At 39.3% G+C, this 18,389-nt stretch overlaps 1 protein-coding gene across 3 annotated transcripts in view; it reads left to right on the forward strand.

The window, feature by feature from the left end:
* Positions 1 to 18,389, forward strand: part of Sns (sticks and stones) — a 574,205-nt gene that overhangs the window by 545,287 nt on the left and 10,529 nt on the right. For all 3 annotated transcript variants that reach the window (XM_076776528.1, XM_076776527.1, XM_076776529.1), the window contains exons 4-14: positions 2,645 to 2,833; positions 10,728 to 10,907; positions 12,789 to 13,079; positions 14,313 to 14,612; positions 15,004 to 15,140; positions 15,573 to 15,729; positions 15,818 to 16,120; positions 16,214 to 16,489; positions 16,585 to 16,875; positions 16,989 to 17,167; positions 17,424 to 17,844. In XM_076776528.1, the coding sequence (XP_076632643.1) occupies positions 2,645 to 2,833; positions 10,728 to 10,907; positions 12,789 to 13,079; positions 14,313 to 14,612; positions 15,004 to 15,140; positions 15,573 to 15,729; positions 15,818 to 16,120; positions 16,214 to 16,489; positions 16,585 to 16,875; positions 16,989 to 17,167; positions 17,424 to 17,844 (2,724 nt within the window). The remainder of the gene's footprint in view (positions 1 to 2,644; positions 2,834 to 10,727; positions 10,908 to 12,788; positions 13,080 to 14,312; positions 14,613 to 15,003; positions 15,141 to 15,572; positions 15,730 to 15,817; positions 16,121 to 16,213; positions 16,490 to 16,584; positions 16,876 to 16,988; positions 17,168 to 17,423; positions 17,845 to 18,389) is intronic.

Consider the following 18,389-nt stretch of genomic DNA (forward strand, 5'->3'; position numbering starts at 1 on the left):
ATAAACCGCGCTAGAAAATTGCGTACGAGAAAATTGTAAAATTCTACCGAAGGATATGGAAAATCTCCCGACTAAACGCGCGGATACGATGAAACACGACGAATCGAAAAATAACCGCGGAAATAGATTCCAGTTTCTTCGTGTTACGCATAAAACTGTAAGAAAAATAATAATTCTAAGAGAACGATTACGTTATTTATACGCGTATTGATAGTGCTTTTATCATTAGTTCCAATTATTCGTTAATGCGTACGTACATACAGAGCTGGATGATCGAATGCACTCCGCTCGAATGCATAGTAGTCTGAACAAAACTAACTTCACAGCTATGCCAACAAGGTTCGTACGTGCCTCTTGTTTGGTTTGTTGTCGACGAATTTCCAAACAGCTCGTTCGCTGCTCGACAGACATTCGTGCTATTATCAAAAAATGAACGTTAAACATAATTGCAATGGCGGACGAATCCTAAATATGAAACGAAGAAAGGGAAAAATATTGGAGAAGAACTAAATGTATGCAGATACGATAAGGTTCGACAACTTTCAATTTCGTAACCGCCATATTTGTTATTCGGTGATTCGATGCGTTGAAGTTATTAAAAGCTATTATCAAAATTCTTGTTCGATTCGAACGACGTTTCGAAGCCATTGATTATCGACGTATTTCAAAAGCCTGCTGATCATTTCGAGGAAGATCTTACAACCATTGGACTGTTCCTGCGCGGCCATGTTAAGTTAACTGTTAACTGTCGTCGCGTTTAAATAATATTGTATTCGAATATAAAATAATAAGCACCGACTCTTACTGGGAATCTCGAGTTTCATTACTTTAAGCGCAATAAAATTAAACAATTAAGACCAAGATCCAAAAAAATAAAATCAACGGGGTTGAATCGAGTTTACAAAGTTACGATTCCCGTCGAATTGCAACAGATGAACCGGCAGGCGAAAATTCGCCCCTGTTATATCGCGGTCCAGGTTTAATTCCCTACCCTCCCCCCTCCTCCTCCCTTAATCCGTTGCGGAGCGGTGCGCGCATGAAGAATTCCATGGAGAGTAACTCGCAAATCAAGAGCTACTCCTAGCGCTGTGTATGGCTCCGGCAGTGGCTGTTGGTCGAAAACGTATTTTCCAATATCGATGGCCGGCTTCCTAGATGGAAAGACTCTTCTCCAACGATGCGCCATGCGGCCGAGCCGTTCAAGAGCACGTTGCATCGGGCCAAATGAAGTGGCAAATAACCGTTACCACGGAGTTTCCTGGTCAATGCATTTGTGTTTAGGTTTTCTTTTCCTTTTTTCTGCAAAGATCGTTTCTACGTCGAAACTCCGTCGTGGCTAACGTTCCGCGAATTTTGAGAACTCCCCGTGCCAACTTGGCCTCGCGTGTTTTGTCGGTCGTTGGGCTTTATCGAGGAGTTTCGCTGTTCGCAAGCAAAAAGAAAAAACGAGTATCGAGGCTGAAAATATTCGTGGAACGATACACCGAGCGTGTCAATTACGTCGCGAGAGAGCTGGTGAAGTAATCGGAACAAGATTTAAGAAGTCGAGATACGAATTTTGAACTTTTTTTGCGAAAAATTGAAATATCGATTTTTTATATATGGTTAAAGAAGATGAAAGTTTTGCTTTTCATTTTCCTTTTTTCTCTCGACTGTGAATCCATTGGACCATTTTGAACGCTTAAAGTTGCACTGCAATTTGCATTGTATATTTGAGGTCAGGTTTTAATAAAAGCATTCTGGCTGCGCCTCGCTTCCTACCTAGTTTTGTCCTTTGGTGTTTTATTTGATTTTGTATTCATGTATCTTATCCTCGTGCTAAAGAAAAGATTTTGAAGTTCGATAAGTTAGATATTTGTAAAATTCAGCTACTTAATTTATAAAACCTTAAAAAATGATATCGAAAAGTGAAACAGGTTGCTACTAATTTTGTTAATTAAACTAGAGTAAGGGAATTAAAGTAGACTATATTTAGCATACTATTCCCATGAATATCTGGAACAGTTATTAATAATGCAATGTGATAGCAAAAAGTTTCTATGCACTTGTTCAATAACGTGAAAGTATCGATTATTGGAAGCATTTGCAACATAAACGTAATATGTTGTGGTATTACATGATCCTTATTTAAGCTCTGCTTATAAGTAATGCAGCGACGTGGAAAACTTTCTAGACAATTGCCTTTGTAGCTCAGTTTAAAGGGTTCAAACGCATGGTACACATTTAGGCTTATAATCGTCTCTATAAATAAGAATTTTTCTTCAGCGCACTTCTATATTTCTTGCTCGTTAATATAATCCTACGTTGCTTGAAATTTATCTTTACCTTTCATCGTCGTAATTTTACACTCAGAAACTTTTACACATTACTAACCTTCAAATAAAAAAATATCTAATAAACTATTAATGTTATCTAATTTGAAACATTGAAAATGTTAAAGACAATTTTTAGCATTTTGTCATTCGCGAACAAAACGTACTGAAGGATTGAAATTTTGCACAGAGCCCTGTCTTAAATAAAAACTAATTTTTCAATCGTTTCTATAATATATTTTACATATAATTTTCGATGTTATCGTTAATGGAATATAACATGTCATTTTTCTCTTGGAATAACGTACATTAAAATTCTTTTTTTGTTGCAGCACGACCCCAGAAGGTTGAAATTAGCAACTATCCGAACGAGGAGAAGATCGAGGTGAAGGTTGGTGAAACGAGGCGGTTGGAATGCATCGTTCGATCGGCGAAACCAGCTGCCTCGATCGTCTGGTACCGCGCAAATGTGCAAATCAAAGGGGGTGATACAATCATTACGCCGATTTCCATCGAGGGTGGTGAGTAAATTCATCTCTCCGCGTTTCTCTCCTTAAAATTGACGAAGAATTATTACGCGATTCGAACTTCTTATTTTCGAGATAAGAGACACCAAGCATCAGGGTTCTTAAAGAGGACAATTTATATCGAGCTTTATCCTGAAGACTTATTTGCATGAGAAGATGTATTCCAGACATTATTCAGGATTGCTGTTTACGGTATGCTTAAAAACTGGCAACGAATGAAATCGTGGGTATACACCGACGAACAAAGAAACTCTTATATCAAACGTAACATTGAAAAACTAAATTTAAAGTCCTAACGCAAGGTAATTAAAACAGAATTGAATATTTTTAAAAACGTGTTATCAAGTAAATTTAGACTAGAACGAATTAAATCGCGAAAAATAGCGAGAATATTCTTTATAAATCACAAGTCGCATTCTTTTTTAATCGCCCTGCCATCCATGCATTTCCGGATTTCCTACGAAATTTAATTTAATGCGATAAAGTTGTCCGTCACGATGGCTGAACAATTTTTTCGAATATTATATTTACGTGAAACCCGGCTTCACGTTTACGTAACGTTTCAAAAGCGAAATTTATATTTCGCAATTTCTTTGGAAGCTCGTTTTACACGAGAATCATTCGTCTCAAGAGAAGTGTAGTGTAGTAAGATACGAAAAACAGATTTATAATTTTTTAACTTTTAATCTTTGAACGAAAACATTGCAAGAATACCAACGAAATAACAAATCCGTGAAGAACTCGAGACTCGACAAGATAGATCGAGTAAAAATAATTGACACGGACTGACAGTAGAAACAGGAACGAGACGAATGAGTTTTCTTGCCGAAATTAAGTCCGCCCTCGTACAATCTTCTCGAGCTATGATTAATCTTTGTTTGCTTGATAGTGGATCGCAAATTAAATTACATTATCGCCGTGGAGACGGACCGGTAATTGACGCCTTACATTATAAAAAAAAAAAAAGCAGATGAAACTATCTTTTTATACGAATGAAATCGCAAACAGTATGAGTACTTTTACAAGAAAAAAGAATTAAATAATCCTTTTACACGAAGAATGATTTTACTCTAAAAAATCGTTCAAATTCAAACGGCTCCAAAACTGTTTAATAAATTCTTCGACTAAAACCTCGATGAATTTAAATATTAAAGTCCCTTTTTTGCAACGACTCTATTACAAATCCAATCGCGATATTTTTCGCTTTAAATAAAACACGACACTCTGCAGAATTCTAATCAGTTTTATTTTATTGATATCACGAGTTTCACACAAAATAAACGTTTCCATTCCAGTATTTTTATCGCGCCAGAAACACGTTCTACCCTATTTTCTTCGTGCCCCGGTCGAATTAGAAATTCTTCGACGTTAATCCCGGTCGAACGTCGGTCAATCGATCAGACACAAAAGCAACCCTTAAAGTGGATTCCGCGCGTCGATTCGAGCAGACCTTCTCCCGTACCTAATTCCCCTTAATTCATTTTTGCTGACAATTAAAGTCCACGGGACCTGTGCTACGACGAACAACAACTCGAAAGAGAAAAGAACGAGTCGAAAGAAAGGGAAGAGAAAGGAACGCCCCGGCGTTTGAGTTTTCCCTCGACGAGGAGGAGACGAAGAAGCAATCCTCGGATGTAAAATCGGTCCAGCCCGGGCGCTATCGATCCGTCCGAAACGCCAAGCACCAAAACAAAGACGAACATCGCGAAAGAGGGGAAAATGTTATAAAAGACGAGTGCCACGGAAGTAGAAGTAATAGGCGGGTACGCGATAGAAAAAGATTCCGTAATTGTCCAACCGGGTAAAGACCCTGCCGTTATCCTTTCGTTTCCTCTTCTTCATCCCCCCCCCCCCTCCCCCATCACGATTGTATATAATAATTAATGAATATGAAACGGACCGGTTTAGGACTGTAATGCGGCCCGGTCGTTATCTTTATTTAAATCCCACGAACACGACGGGTCGCGATTTAATCAACCCGAAAGATCTGTTTATCCCTTCGTTCCTGGACACTTCAGACACCGAACCGCATAAAAGTATCAGCTGCCGGACCGAGGGAAATAAATATTGAAAGGGGAGCGGTTATTACGCGATCCGTGGCAATTATCGATCAGCGTTATTGAAGGATCATCGACGCTTCTGATAATGCGAATGTAAATTCGATGGCTCGTAAAAGTTAGACGGAAGTGATTTTGTTTTACGAGCACAAGTTCGGATAGAATGGTTAATAATGCTCGCGGTGAGACGAAGGGAGCTATCCAGGAATTTTTAGATTCATCCTGAAGTTTCTACGCCGTTAGAAATCTGTTTTAAGGAAACTATAAACGCATAAATTGGCTATCCAAATTTCGTCGCTGTGTTTCATGATTATAAAATGTTATTATATATAATTAAGACCGATGGGAAATGAAAGGTAGTTTCGTAGGAAGTAATTAACTACAAAATAACATTTTATAGTCATAAAACACGGCAGTTTTTCGTAAAATTTGTACTAATGTGTATGATCGGAAAGTTTCTGCCAGGGGTTCTAGTAAACATGGATTTAGAAATTAATTAGAAACTCTAAAGAGACACAAAGCTTCGATTCTACCAATAAATAGATTAATAAGATCGTTAAACAATTTTCTCTTTGCTTTTGCAGTTCGTTGATTGTATCTTTAAATTCGTTCGCTGAATAAATTCTTATTGTTCATTGCGTGTACCAAAGATTTTTTTACATCGTATTCCTGCAACCTTACCGACAGGAAAAAATGCATGCGTAGGTTTTAGACATTCGCGGAAACAAAAATATAAAAGGAAATGTAGCCACTCTCGCTTGTACTCGCACACGCCACGAACACTGAACAAAAGGCAAAAGAATTAATTTCTCTGCTAACGTTTTCGTTTCTCTTATTTATGCGTTTGAGATTTCTTGACTAGCTGCTTCAAACTGGAAACTAAAATAACTTCAGAATTGAACCTCGAAGCAAAGAAAGCTTTACAAAGATCCAATTAACCAGCAGTTCCACGTTTGTATTTGTCGACTTTTGTCTTTCGTCAACTAATTTGCACGTCTTTATCCCATATACTGTTTATTGCGTTATTCAGAATAATTTGGTAATCGTTTATGTACATTTTTATGCCAACTAGGAGATATAAACATTAGTTAATTAATTATGAATTCGTGCAATAGAGAGCGAAGAATTTTATTTTTTTATCCCTTTTTTTAAGGGTGTAACAGCAGCGTTGGTTGCAATAAATATACGGATATTTGTTTTTTTTTTTAATATTCTCGCTGCTTCCTCATGGTTGAACACTATACATGGAAAAATGCACGTCCTTTTTCACGATATGGAGTGAGTGACGTAACAAGAAAGAAAGCTGAAGGAACGGTCGCAATTAATACGATGCGCGACGAAAGTATTTCTAACGGAGCAAACGCGCTTGAATTACGAAAGATAAATCTTTGTGCGGCCTGTACGACTATAGATAAAAGTTTCAAGCTGCTGGAACAAGTACTGCAAACCATAGTTACGACCCTGGAGATCATGAAACGTTAACTATGTTGGAGAAGCATGAAAAGAAGGGAAAATGGGGCGAACACAGAGGGAAGTGCATTGTTGGAAAGGATATAATGGAGCAACTAAGACACTCTATTAAGTTATTCTCTAGTGTGCTTTCAAAAAACACTGCAGAGGAGAATAGGGCCGCGTTTAACTATTAACGCGCGCGGAAAAATGATTTGACGTTCTGGAGAGGAAAGAAGCGGCTCGATGCCTTTTACAGGATCATTTAAAGCGACGCGTGGAATTCTACAGATCGAGTGATGAGTTTTTTCTAGCCACCTACGCCTCTGACCAAAATACTATTGCCTTAAATTAATCGTAAAAGTGTTATTAGAGAATTTCTGTTAGAAAAGTGCTAACTCAAGTTCGACGGGGGAAGCGAGATAGCGAGAGAAATCAAACGATAAAATAAAATAGTATGTTTTCATAGAAATTTCGTTCGCTGTGCCCATAATGGAAGCTGTATTCGTGAATTCTGTATCGTATAATAAATACTGACGAAGACCGAAACAGAGCAAAAGTCTGAACGAAATTAAAGTCGCGATTGGACTCAGCTTTGAAGCAGCGTTTAAACTTCTTTCCGACTTCCTTGGACGTTTTTCGTCAAAGTGACCACTTACTTTGCCGGATTTATCAAAGGATACGAACGTGTCCTGCGGGCCCACGGATTCATGTCATCGTCCCCTTCCCCACTTGTTACATCTTTCAACGGAATGGTTGCTTTTGTAGAACGGTCGGAGCTCCTTGCCTATTCGAAAACTTTTACGATTTCCTTCGTACGCTTCTCAGCGCACAGAGATTTTCAAGATATTCGCGGTACCGTATTTGCATGCTAGCAGACGAATTTTTCAAGCATTCCGGAGCATCTTGAAACGTCTTGCAACAAAGTGTCTCTTTCCTCAAAGAAATCCTCTTCCATGGTAATCGCTTAATAAGAACGTACAACGAATGCGCAAATTTTAAGCCTAGAAAGACCAAGAAGAAAAGTCACGTTCATATGTTTTATTAAAAAAGAGACGAGTTCTACGCGTGAAAACAGTAAAAAAAAGTTCATGTAAACATGCGTTCCAGTTGACCCTGTTTTCGTAGAAATTATAGAAATGTATTTAAATCGAGAGATTATAATTTTATTAAACGTAATTAAAATCTAGAACAGGGAATTTGCGATACCGTAAGGCAAGTAGAGTGGCGACGAAAGCGACGAATATTCGCTGGGTAAAATAATTGCGAGATAACAAGATTTTTGCATTTCGCCGCATTATTACCGGGAGACCGACGTGCTGATTTATTAACAAGAGGAATTAAACGCAGAGAGACGGATGAAACGTTATTATACGTGTAACGGGGGAAATTATTTCATCCCGGCAAAATGGAAAATAATTTTCGCGAGAAGAAAATTGGCCAGACCCAGGAGGCCTGGCCGACAGCGAAAATCCTATCGGGGCCAGTAGAATGGTAAAAAAAAAAAAGTTTCTTGAAAAATTAAAAGTCAACTGCGATCGTGCAAATACGAACGAAAAATAGAAAATTCCGATACATGTATTTGTTTCGCGTGCTTCGGTTCGATCGCAAGAATGGAATTGAAATTCGTCGGACAAACATTTCCAAATCTCTCGAAGCCCACGAGCAAAACGAGGAACGCGAAAATCCAACGCGGGTGAAATTAATTTAACATTGTCGCCACGAATATATTTATCGAATAGCAGAAACACTATTTCCATATAGAATTATTCAAATACGGATTTCCTTTCGTCTTTGCGTTTGTAAATCTGTCGAAGGCATTTGAACGTTCATATTTTCGTTAAAAGTAATTAGTATATATATTTTACACATCGGTAGAAGCTAAGTAAATCTCGATGGAAAATTAGTTACATTCTCGATGTGATCTCTGCAATTCGTAACTTTCTTTATTTTATATTCCCAGCTTTTCCTTTCGCCGTAACCAGATAAATAAATGAATTGTGTCGTACAGTTTGGAAGCCACATTGCTGTATGATAATTTTGAAGAACTTGGAATACGTAAGTCGTCGATGCGACAGGATTGTTTAAAAACTGATCGAAATGTGTTTCATCCTGTCTCTCGCTCGAAACGCAGGAACTTCTTGCACTCCTGGAAAGGAAAGACAGATTCGAACGGCACGTTCGCGCGTACCAGCCATCCGCCAATCGGATTTCGCACTTCGAGGCAAAATTTCGGTGGTTTACGACTAGTTTACAACTAAGTTTCACGAGTTAGTCTACTTCTAACTGTGCACACGCAACTTCCCCTGTCGTTCGCACACGTTCCGGCTCACTAAATTCCACGGCTGATCGTTTTCTAAGTCAATATGAGCTATATTCGTTGATTGCGCCCGCGCTGTCTCTGCGTTTCGTCTGTTCGTTCGCCATTAACGGAACAATTATAATTATCTATGTGTAGTTTCGCTGATCGATCCCCATTCAAGTTCGAAAGACGATAGCCGATAATATTTTTCGTTCGCTGATTTTGAAATTACGTTAAAATGTATTTCAAGCAGTATAAGTCGAACCTACGAGCCGTAATCCTAGCAGAAACGCTCGTAATAACAATCCTTTAATTAAATATTGAGACCGATAGACGATAATATCGTGTGTTTGCGACGTTGAAGACACGGATCAATTAACCAAACTATTAAAATTAATTAATATCGGACAGTGAACTTCAAACTGTCAAGTACTTGTTAGAATAATTAATGAACATTTCGAAATACCCGACGTAAATATAATTTCCGCTGGATGTTTCCAAAGTATTGATCATTTCGTTCTTGATTGGACTAAAAACAAAAGACACGGGAAGAGCGAAAAAATTCTCTTTCGTTTATTGGCGGCTGTTCGATTGACTTTATTTCCTAAGACTTCGGAACCCTACTTCAGAATCTTCAAAGAACGCTAGAAAGGAAATAAATGCTCACCAAGAAATGTTAGGTAATTGTTGTGTAATATTTTCATAAAAATGTTTAAATCTCCATGTTTCCAATCCCTTACTATTAATAACGCAGTACCAAATAATAACAAGTTAAACTTAGTTCGTCTGAACTTAATGAAATACGAATAACAATCTCGCTTTATGAAAGTCCTATTTATTATATATTTCTTCTCTAATAAATATTATTATATTTGACAAACAAATTCTAACATATAATTTAATACCAATAGGATTATCGAAATATATTTGAAGTATATTAAATATTAATGACAGCGTTATGTCACAGTCACCAAACGTTCGAATTCATATAATTTTCCAATATTCTTGAATCATTGGAAGGGACGTAAAATTGTCATGAAATTTGAATTTCTAAGAGGAATCATGTTTCGTGTGTATACAAAATGCGAGAATTTCCATTGTGCCGTGTCGAAGTTGCGCAATTAAAATGCTCATCGTATTAATTAAATGCCAGATTATGAACTGTTTCAGCAGTAAAGCGGTTAGAAGGACCCGTTGATGCGAAATAAATTATGAGAATTAAACGTGGAATTGTTGGTAAAACAAATGGGACCGGAGATAGGCGAAAGGAACGAAATTAAAAGAAAATACGATGAAACTTATGGCGCGACCGTTCACGGAATGGAATTAGACGCGCAACGGTATCGTCGTAAATGGAAACGATGCGAACCGATCGCGCGAATTCGACCAGAAACGCGCAAAATTTTATACGAAGTAGTACATTACGAATAAAACCACCGTCTATCCGGAACGTTTACTATTTTTTGCAATTTTTCAGATTAGATTCGTTTATCGTGGCGTGTAATTCAAAATCCTAATTGTTATCGTGCCGTTCAACATTCGTTACTCGACATTTTTATTCGGATAAGATCATGGATTAAATTACAAAAACCTTCTCCCGTACGTTTATCGTTTGAATAATAAAAAAAAAAATGTTTATGCTTTTTTTGCACGTTGCAATCGTGTTCATATTTCTGGTTAATGGCGCCGGTAACTGACATCGTTGAACTCGCGACGTCTGAAATGAAATAAAGAGGCATCGCTACTTTGGGTAAAAGCCTGTCCGATCTAGTTTGACGATGATTTAACAACTTAACAGTAACGGCCCTGCCGACACTTTATTCGCGAACGATCGAGAGTGCAACCTAAATAAATATCAGCGGAACACGTTGATGTAACAGCCGTCGAATTTCTTTAAAATATAGTTACCTTTTATTGGGCGAAGCATTGTCAAAGATAGAGTAGAGTCGATGAACTTTTTATTGCTTGGCATCGAGACATATAATAGCTATTTCCTTTCAGTTCTCTATTGTACGTATAATTCCAACCAATTTGCAAACGCTTTTCAAAATCATCGTACAATTTTTATCTGGTGTTTCAGATAAAAAGCTGCAGAAGCCTGGCGAAAATAAGAAAGAATTGCTCAAATACGACACCCATGGCTCCATTACCATCGTCCCTACCGCGGATGACAATGACATAGACTACACCTGCGAAGCCAATCATCCTGCTATACCTCTCGGCTTGCCTTTGAGAGACACCATCAAACTCTCTGTGTTTTGTAAGTATAACGCTTCTATACAGGGTGTTCGGCCATCCCTGGGAAAAATTTCAATGGGGGATTCTAGAGGCCAAAATAAGACGAAAATCGATAATACCAATTCGTTGATGGAGGCTTCGTTAAAAAGTTATTAACAATTAAATTCAAAAATTTCAAATCGTTCTGGAAAAATTATTTTTGATTGCTGGGGTCAATTATAAGCATTTTTGGTGAATAGACATATCCCCGAAATCCTACCCACTTTCGAGGAAAAAAATCGGGTAGGTGCTGAAATTTTTCGGTGAAAATAAATTTTTTCAAATTGTTCTAAAAAAATTATTTTCGGTTGCAAGAGTCGATTACAATCATTTTTGGTCATTATACATACCCCCGAAATCCTACTCAGTTTCGAGAAAAAAATTCCTTACCGAAAATATAATTTCTGGCCAGAAATGGTTGCCCGAATTTTCATGCGAATCTTTAAAACGTCATAACTTCTGAACGGATTGGACGATTTTAATGTTTAAAAAAGCAAACGACGCGTATTTTGATGGAGAATATGTACAAATCGTAAAAATATTCGAAAAGTTGGTCCTTGACCCCGCAAAATGAGAAAAACCCCATAAAACTGGTCCAATTTTCAAATAGCCATAACTCCTACAATTGTGAATATATTTCAGTGAAACTTTTTTCTGAAATAGAGCTCATGAGTACCTATAAAAAAGTATTAGACAACTTTTCTGTAGGGCGTCAAACAAAATTACTAGAAATCAAAATCGAATTTTTAAGAGAAATCAACAGGGGGTAGCTGCCTAAATTTTTCGGCGAAAAAAAAAATTTCAAATCGTTCTAAAAAAAATACTTTCGGCTGTAGGGGGCAATTACAATCATTTTTGGTAAAAAGTCATATCCCCGAAATCCTACTCATTTCCTAGAAAAAAATTCGAAAATGTGTGAAATTTTTCGACAAAATTAAGAAATTTCAAATCGTTCTGGAAAAATTATTTTCGGTTGCGGGGGTCAATTACAATAATTTTTTATGAATAGACCTACCCCCGAAATCCTACCCACTTTCTAGAAAAAAATTCAATACGGACGGAACTTCAAACGTTAATAACTTTGTAACGAAATCTCCATCAACAAATTAGTATTCTTAATTTTCGTCTTATTTTGGCCTCTAGAATCTCCCATTAATATTGTTCCCAGGGGTGGCCGAACACCCTGTATATTATATTGTACTTTTCCAAAGGAATCTCAATTAAAAGTGTCAGAGTGCCAGCAATTCGAATCGAACCGAAAAATAACAGTTATAGACCCGGTATACTCGACTAAATAGTTTTACCAAATTTAAGTGTCCATACAAATTACTAAATTGCTAGCCACTCGACATATTACCAATGTCTGAACGTTAAAACAAACATTGAACCGAATCAATCGTCATTACGGTTATGCAAGGTCTTGAAAATATCGAGACGAGACATCGAAAGTATTTTGTTAATCGAGAGTACCGAGAATCTCAAAAATCGGTATCATCGTTTAGCATTTATAGCTGATCTTTGCCTTATCCCTGACATTTATTTCTTATATCCCAATATATTTGAGATTCTCGATATTTTCGTGACCTCGTGCACTCCTAGTCATCGTCAATTTAACTTTTATCGATCGTAAAGCATCGCTGTCCGCGTTATAAATTATTTTTGCATAGTTAATTTCGATCCCACGCTCGTCGAGTCGCATTAATTAGTAGCCGTACGCCAATCTGTCAGTCACGTATTAATCTTCCGTATCGTGTTTCTCGCTCCTTTCCTCCTCCGGGCGTACTTTTATTACGAAACTTTTCCCATTAGCGGAAGTATGGAGGTCTCGGTGTTTCGGTGTCTCGCACGATCGAATAATTTTCAGATCTACCCGGCACGCCGTACATCGAGGGATATACCGAAGGCGAGACGGTGAAACGTGGACAGCAGCTGGAGCTAACATGCCGATCGCGTGGCGGAAACCCACCTGCACAGATCGTCTGGTACAGGAACAACGAGCAGGTCATGACGGTGTATCGCACCAAAAACAGCGTCTCCGAGAGCGTATTGTCGATCGTCGCGAAAGCCCAGGACAACAACGCCAGATACAGATGCGAGGTGTCCAACATCATGAGCGTCGAACCCATGAAAGTTCACGTCGATCTCACCGTGCTTTGTAAGTCTCGCGATCTTTAAACAATTACTCCGTGCACAATTAATATCGCGTCGAGTTCAGGGAATTCTGAAACAATTCTGTTCCCTTGGCTCGCTTCGATTTCATTTTCACAGTCCGATCTCATTTAAAATTTATTTCTTCTCAATTTAAATTTTATTCCAGTTTATACATTAGGGTGGACCTTCGGCACTCTTGGTCAAAAATTTTTGTCAGAATTTTGATCGTGCGACCCTTTAATAATTTCTATAAACGATCAATTAACAGTAACCAGAAAGAAGGAATTATTGTTTAACAAATCCAGAGTGTCGTATATAAAAATTTCGATAATCTAAAATAAGGTCCACCCTGTTGTACATACGTGCTCTATCCACCCCCTGAAGCAGGTATCATGCGTCATGAAAAATTCTGTGTGCTTGTTCTATCTTTAAACAAGCTTATTTTTATACGTCCAAAAGGAAAATTTATGTCCCGTTTTCCCTCGGAGACAATAGATCGCGCTTTTAGGCGTCGTAGCCTCCAGGTCTATGACCCGGTGGTTCTCGCAAAATGTTGGCTTTCGGGAAGAAGTGACTTAAAGAGACATCCAATGGAGCATAAAAATACGAATTCTTCAACTTCTCTCTACCCGGCGCTCAGAGAATGCTTAACGAACCGGAATCAGAATATTTATCGGTCATTTTAACTTCGTCTCATTCGTGGAAACAATATGTAAATAATTTGCAATAATTGCAACGATAACGCAGAATTTGTACATTTCACACTCTGTTCCAGTAATTCTTAACCTAGTATCCGCGCCTAAAAATTGTTAATATGTATTTTCGTTGCATATATTATACCAATTCGTAGTGATGGAAACGTAATAGATTATCAAATTTTTGCTTTTGTACATAAACTGAGTTTGAATTTCCGTCATTTAAATTATTAATTACAGTACCCCAACGGAACTGCTTTTGAATATTTGTTTTTATAGCTCGATCTAAGAATAGAAAGTACTATTATGGCTTAATATATTTCCAAACGATCAAATTTCTTACATTGGGGTTGGTATACGCGCTGTGTAAAACTGTTTATGTGCAAAACTTGTTATTCGTGGCACGTTTCTTGGAATTATCGAAGAGGAGGAGTTAGTAAATTTTGTAACAATGCCTTCGTACGAATGTCCGGGGAACGATTGCGTTTTACTTTCTCGAAGAGTGAGGCGAAGTCTATTAACGAGACTGCAATTGTTTCCAGTCGCTCCGTCCGGGGTGACAATCATCGGGCCCACGGAAGCGAAAGCCGACGAGCAAGTGGTAATCACTTGCACGACTGAGAACTCGAATCCACCGGCGGACATAAGATGGAACGTCGACGGTCACAATTTAGAAAGTAACGCCTCGAGGACCGAGCCGGCACCTCAGGGTGGATGGATTACCACGTCCAACGTGACGTTCACCATTAATCGCACCAGCCGCAGCATCGTCGTGATATGCGACGCGTCGAACGTCAAACTCACGGAGAACGTCGTCAAAGCGCACACCATAAACGTGATTTGTAAGTACACGACGAGCAATTAGCCGAACGAATACGACGTAAACCTAATCCGCGCGCAATCTGGACATAGCCGCGGGATTAATATGAAACTAATCCCGGACGAGATCAGACTTTACACCGTTCCGCGTTTCCTCACGGTTTATTCTGGATCCCGTTGAATTTTGCGCCACTCAAACTCCGATACCTCCGCATACGGATGTAACGCAAACTCCCGTTAAAATTAATTCCGCCTCGATCCAACGATGCTTGTTCCCTGGGCTTTGTTCCATTCCTTCGATCCCGAGGATCGAGTCTTTTCTTCCCCGTAATTGTATCCCTGACGCGTTTCGAATGGCTACGATCGTTGCTCGAAATTACGTTCCTATTCCGTCACGCGTTTTATCGTGTGCAGACCCACCGTCGCAACTGAGTATCACCGGTTACGCGGAAGGGACGAGGATAGATGCTGGCACGGTGCTGAATCTGATGTGCACCGCCATCTCGGGAAATCCCCTGGCCACCCTAACTTGGTACAAGAACAACAGAAAGGTGAGAAAAAGAGTTCTGGCTTCTACTCGTGGTCTGTTGAAAAAAGTACTATTCCTGGTCCATCAACAGAACTATAAGAAAACAGGATAAAACGTTCAAGTAGTTATTTGTGTTTAATAAAGAGACGTGTCTTTCAAATTTCCCAAAAATGTATGCAAAGTGCCATTGTGCTTGGCATTAGTCGTAAATTAATATCACCTACTTTAATTTTCAAATTGTTAATATCTTCGTGTATTTCTAAACTTATTAGACTATAAAACAATTGGCATTTTAAAGAATCTGTTGTATAGTAAGTGGGAAAGAAATATGACTTCATGAATTCACGTGCAACTAAGATTGAGGGTCTACTTAAGGGTTAAGGTGCTGCTAGAAACTAAAATATGTTATCTCGAATAGCACATTTTACGTAAGAAAAAAATCGAATAATTTCAGATACCTGGAAACACGAGAACGAGAGATCGTGCTATGTCGTCCAGCGAGCTGACGATGCTCGTTAATGCATCGGACAACGATGCACGCATACGATGCGAAGGATCGAATTCTGCCACCGAAATTCCTCTGGTTGAAACGTTCACCTTAAAAGTCAACTGTAAGATTCGATAAAGTTCGGTATTGCTTAAAGATTATTTCTGAAAATGTTCGTTTTACAACTAACGTATTGTTTTTTTCTGTAACAGTCCCGCCAGACAAAGTGAAGATCTCTCGGGAACCCCAGGACTTGCACGCAGGCCAAGAGGGTCGTATCATTTGCGAATCGAGTAGCAGCTACCCGGCGGCAGAAATGTCGTGGTGGAAGGGCGGTATTCCGGTTCTGGGCACCAAAAATGGCACTAAACCCGGCTTACACGGAGGGTATCTGTCGTTCGTAGAACTCACGTTGGACGTCACGGAAGATATGAACGGCGAGGTGTACACTTGCCAAGCGAGAAACAATCAAATGGAGAGATCAATTCACGATGCTACAACCCTGGACGTGTTGTGTGAGTATACCAGTAGTAATAGTCGTTGATTATGCCGGTGAACATCCTGTTCTAAAACCGAAATTAATCCGTGAATTCGGTCCCGATCCGCAGACAAGCCGATATTCTCCACGATAGAGCCCCACGAGTTAATCGGAATGGAAGGCGAACCGTTCGTGATTTCTGTTTCTGCTATGAGCAATCCTAATGAAATAACATACACGTGGACCAGGGACGGATTGCCGTTGGTCAGCAACAGTAGGAGGATATCCGTTCGCGGCTCGATGTTAAACGTTACCAAACTGGATCGTCACGACGCTGGAACGTACATATGCGAAGCCTCCAACGAAGAAGGAACCACGTTCTATCAATTAAATCTGACCGTTCAATGTAAGTACAAGCAACGCGTATGATTGTACGGTACTCTGTAAAAATTTACTATTTTTGGGAAGTATTTACCTTTCGTTACCTTTCGTCCATTTCAGACTCTGCAAAAATAAAAGGTACCTCGGCTTCCGGTACAGTGTATCCTCCAGGTGTCGAGGCAAAATTGTTCTGCGAGGTGGATGGCAGCCCCATAGGAGACGAATACGTCACGTGGCAGAAAGTTGGCTCGAACTCGGAGCTCTCCGGACGGTACTCGACCTCTTTCATCAACAAAACTTCTTATCTGCACATTGAAAATCCAGATCAGGAAGACGTCGGAGAATACCAATGCAAAGTGAACAATGGAATCGGCAACGTCACCTCCGAGCCTATTCTGTTCGTCACTAACTGTACGTACATTCATTCGATCGATAGAATTTCGTTAAACGCGGTACCGCATGCTCGTTTGCCAACCGAAACGACGATTTATGGAAATTCTCAATAAAACGTTGCTCCGTTACAGTCAAACCGCAAATGATGAATACACCTTTGACGAGAAGAGCGGCCGCGAACAAGGGGATAAACGTGCAACTGTTTTGCAAAGCGCGTGGTTCGCCGTTGCCACGATTCGCTTGGACTTTCAACGGGAAGACTTTGTTACCGAACGTGACGGAAAACAAGTACAGCATCACACACACGGACGTAAGTTTTCCATAAACATTTATCGTCGACGTTGTAACGAAACTAACGCGTTAGATCCGTTGATCGCAGTCTTTACGGACAGAACCAGTTTCAGCAAAGATTTGCAGCTAGTACACAACATCAGAAATAATAATCCTCAACTACATACACAATTTTTACTTAAGTTACAAGATGTGCTATCTTTTTGTTGCATACAAAATAATTCTGTGCGCTTATTTAATCAACCTTTGTTCTCTTTTTTTTTTTGTTTCTACAGTTAAGCGAACTATTTTCCGAATCGACGCTGACCATTCTGAGCGTGACGTCCCTCGACTATGGGAAATACGAATGCCGAGCGATGAACAGCATGGGACAGTCGACGGATATCATACATTTGGACGTCACGTCACCGCCGGACAAACCAACCGATCTAGAGGTCTATAACGTTACCCACGATACCGTCACTCTTATGTGGAAGAGAGGATTCGACGGGGGCTTACCGACATCCTACCAAATACGTTGGAGAGAGGCACTCGACTACGAGGATCGATACCACTATATAGACATTGCCCCGGGAGTATATAAAACCACGATAACCGGACTGTCCCTGGGGACTTACTATGTGTTCAGCGTGAAAGCCATTAACAAGAAAGGAGACAGTGGCTTTCTTCCCGATCTTGTCAAAGTTCAGACGCTCCGTAAGTCTTGGAATTTGGTTGAACGTGTAGAACGCTGTGCGTGCCGTAATGATTGCTTTTTAGAGCCAATAGTACCTTTGCCATTTGTATTACCATTTTAGAGCTAACAATTCTGAGAGGAACGTTGTTGCGACAACGGGACTCGTTTACTAACAAATTTCGGTTCGATGCGAATTTATGCGTACGCTTCAATTACCAGACATGCATTTCGCATCTCGTATACGTTACTTATCACGTGTTATCGTCGATACGAGTACCGTAATGCGTTCTAGTATGTAGTACCGCTTAGTAGAGGGATAATGATATACCATTGTCAATCGAAAGTAGTTAATACGTATCTTGATTATGATATTAGTAGCGATTAATATTTCCCGTGCTTTCGTAACGAAACATTGAGCTATTCTCTATCGAAAAAAGAATTTTTCGTTCATGTTCGTTCGAGTAACATTTTGCATCACGTGGACGTCCATGTCATATTTACGCTTTAACCATTCGCATCGCGGTCTCTTACTAAATTCCGTGTCTCTGGCAGAACTGATTAACAC

Source organism: Colletes latitarsis, chromosome 11, assembly GCF_051014445.1.
Source record: "Colletes latitarsis isolate SP2378_abdomen chromosome 11, iyColLati1, whole genome shotgun sequence".
Lineage (NCBI taxonomy): Eukaryota > Metazoa > Arthropoda > Insecta > Hymenoptera > Colletidae > Colletes > Colletes latitarsis.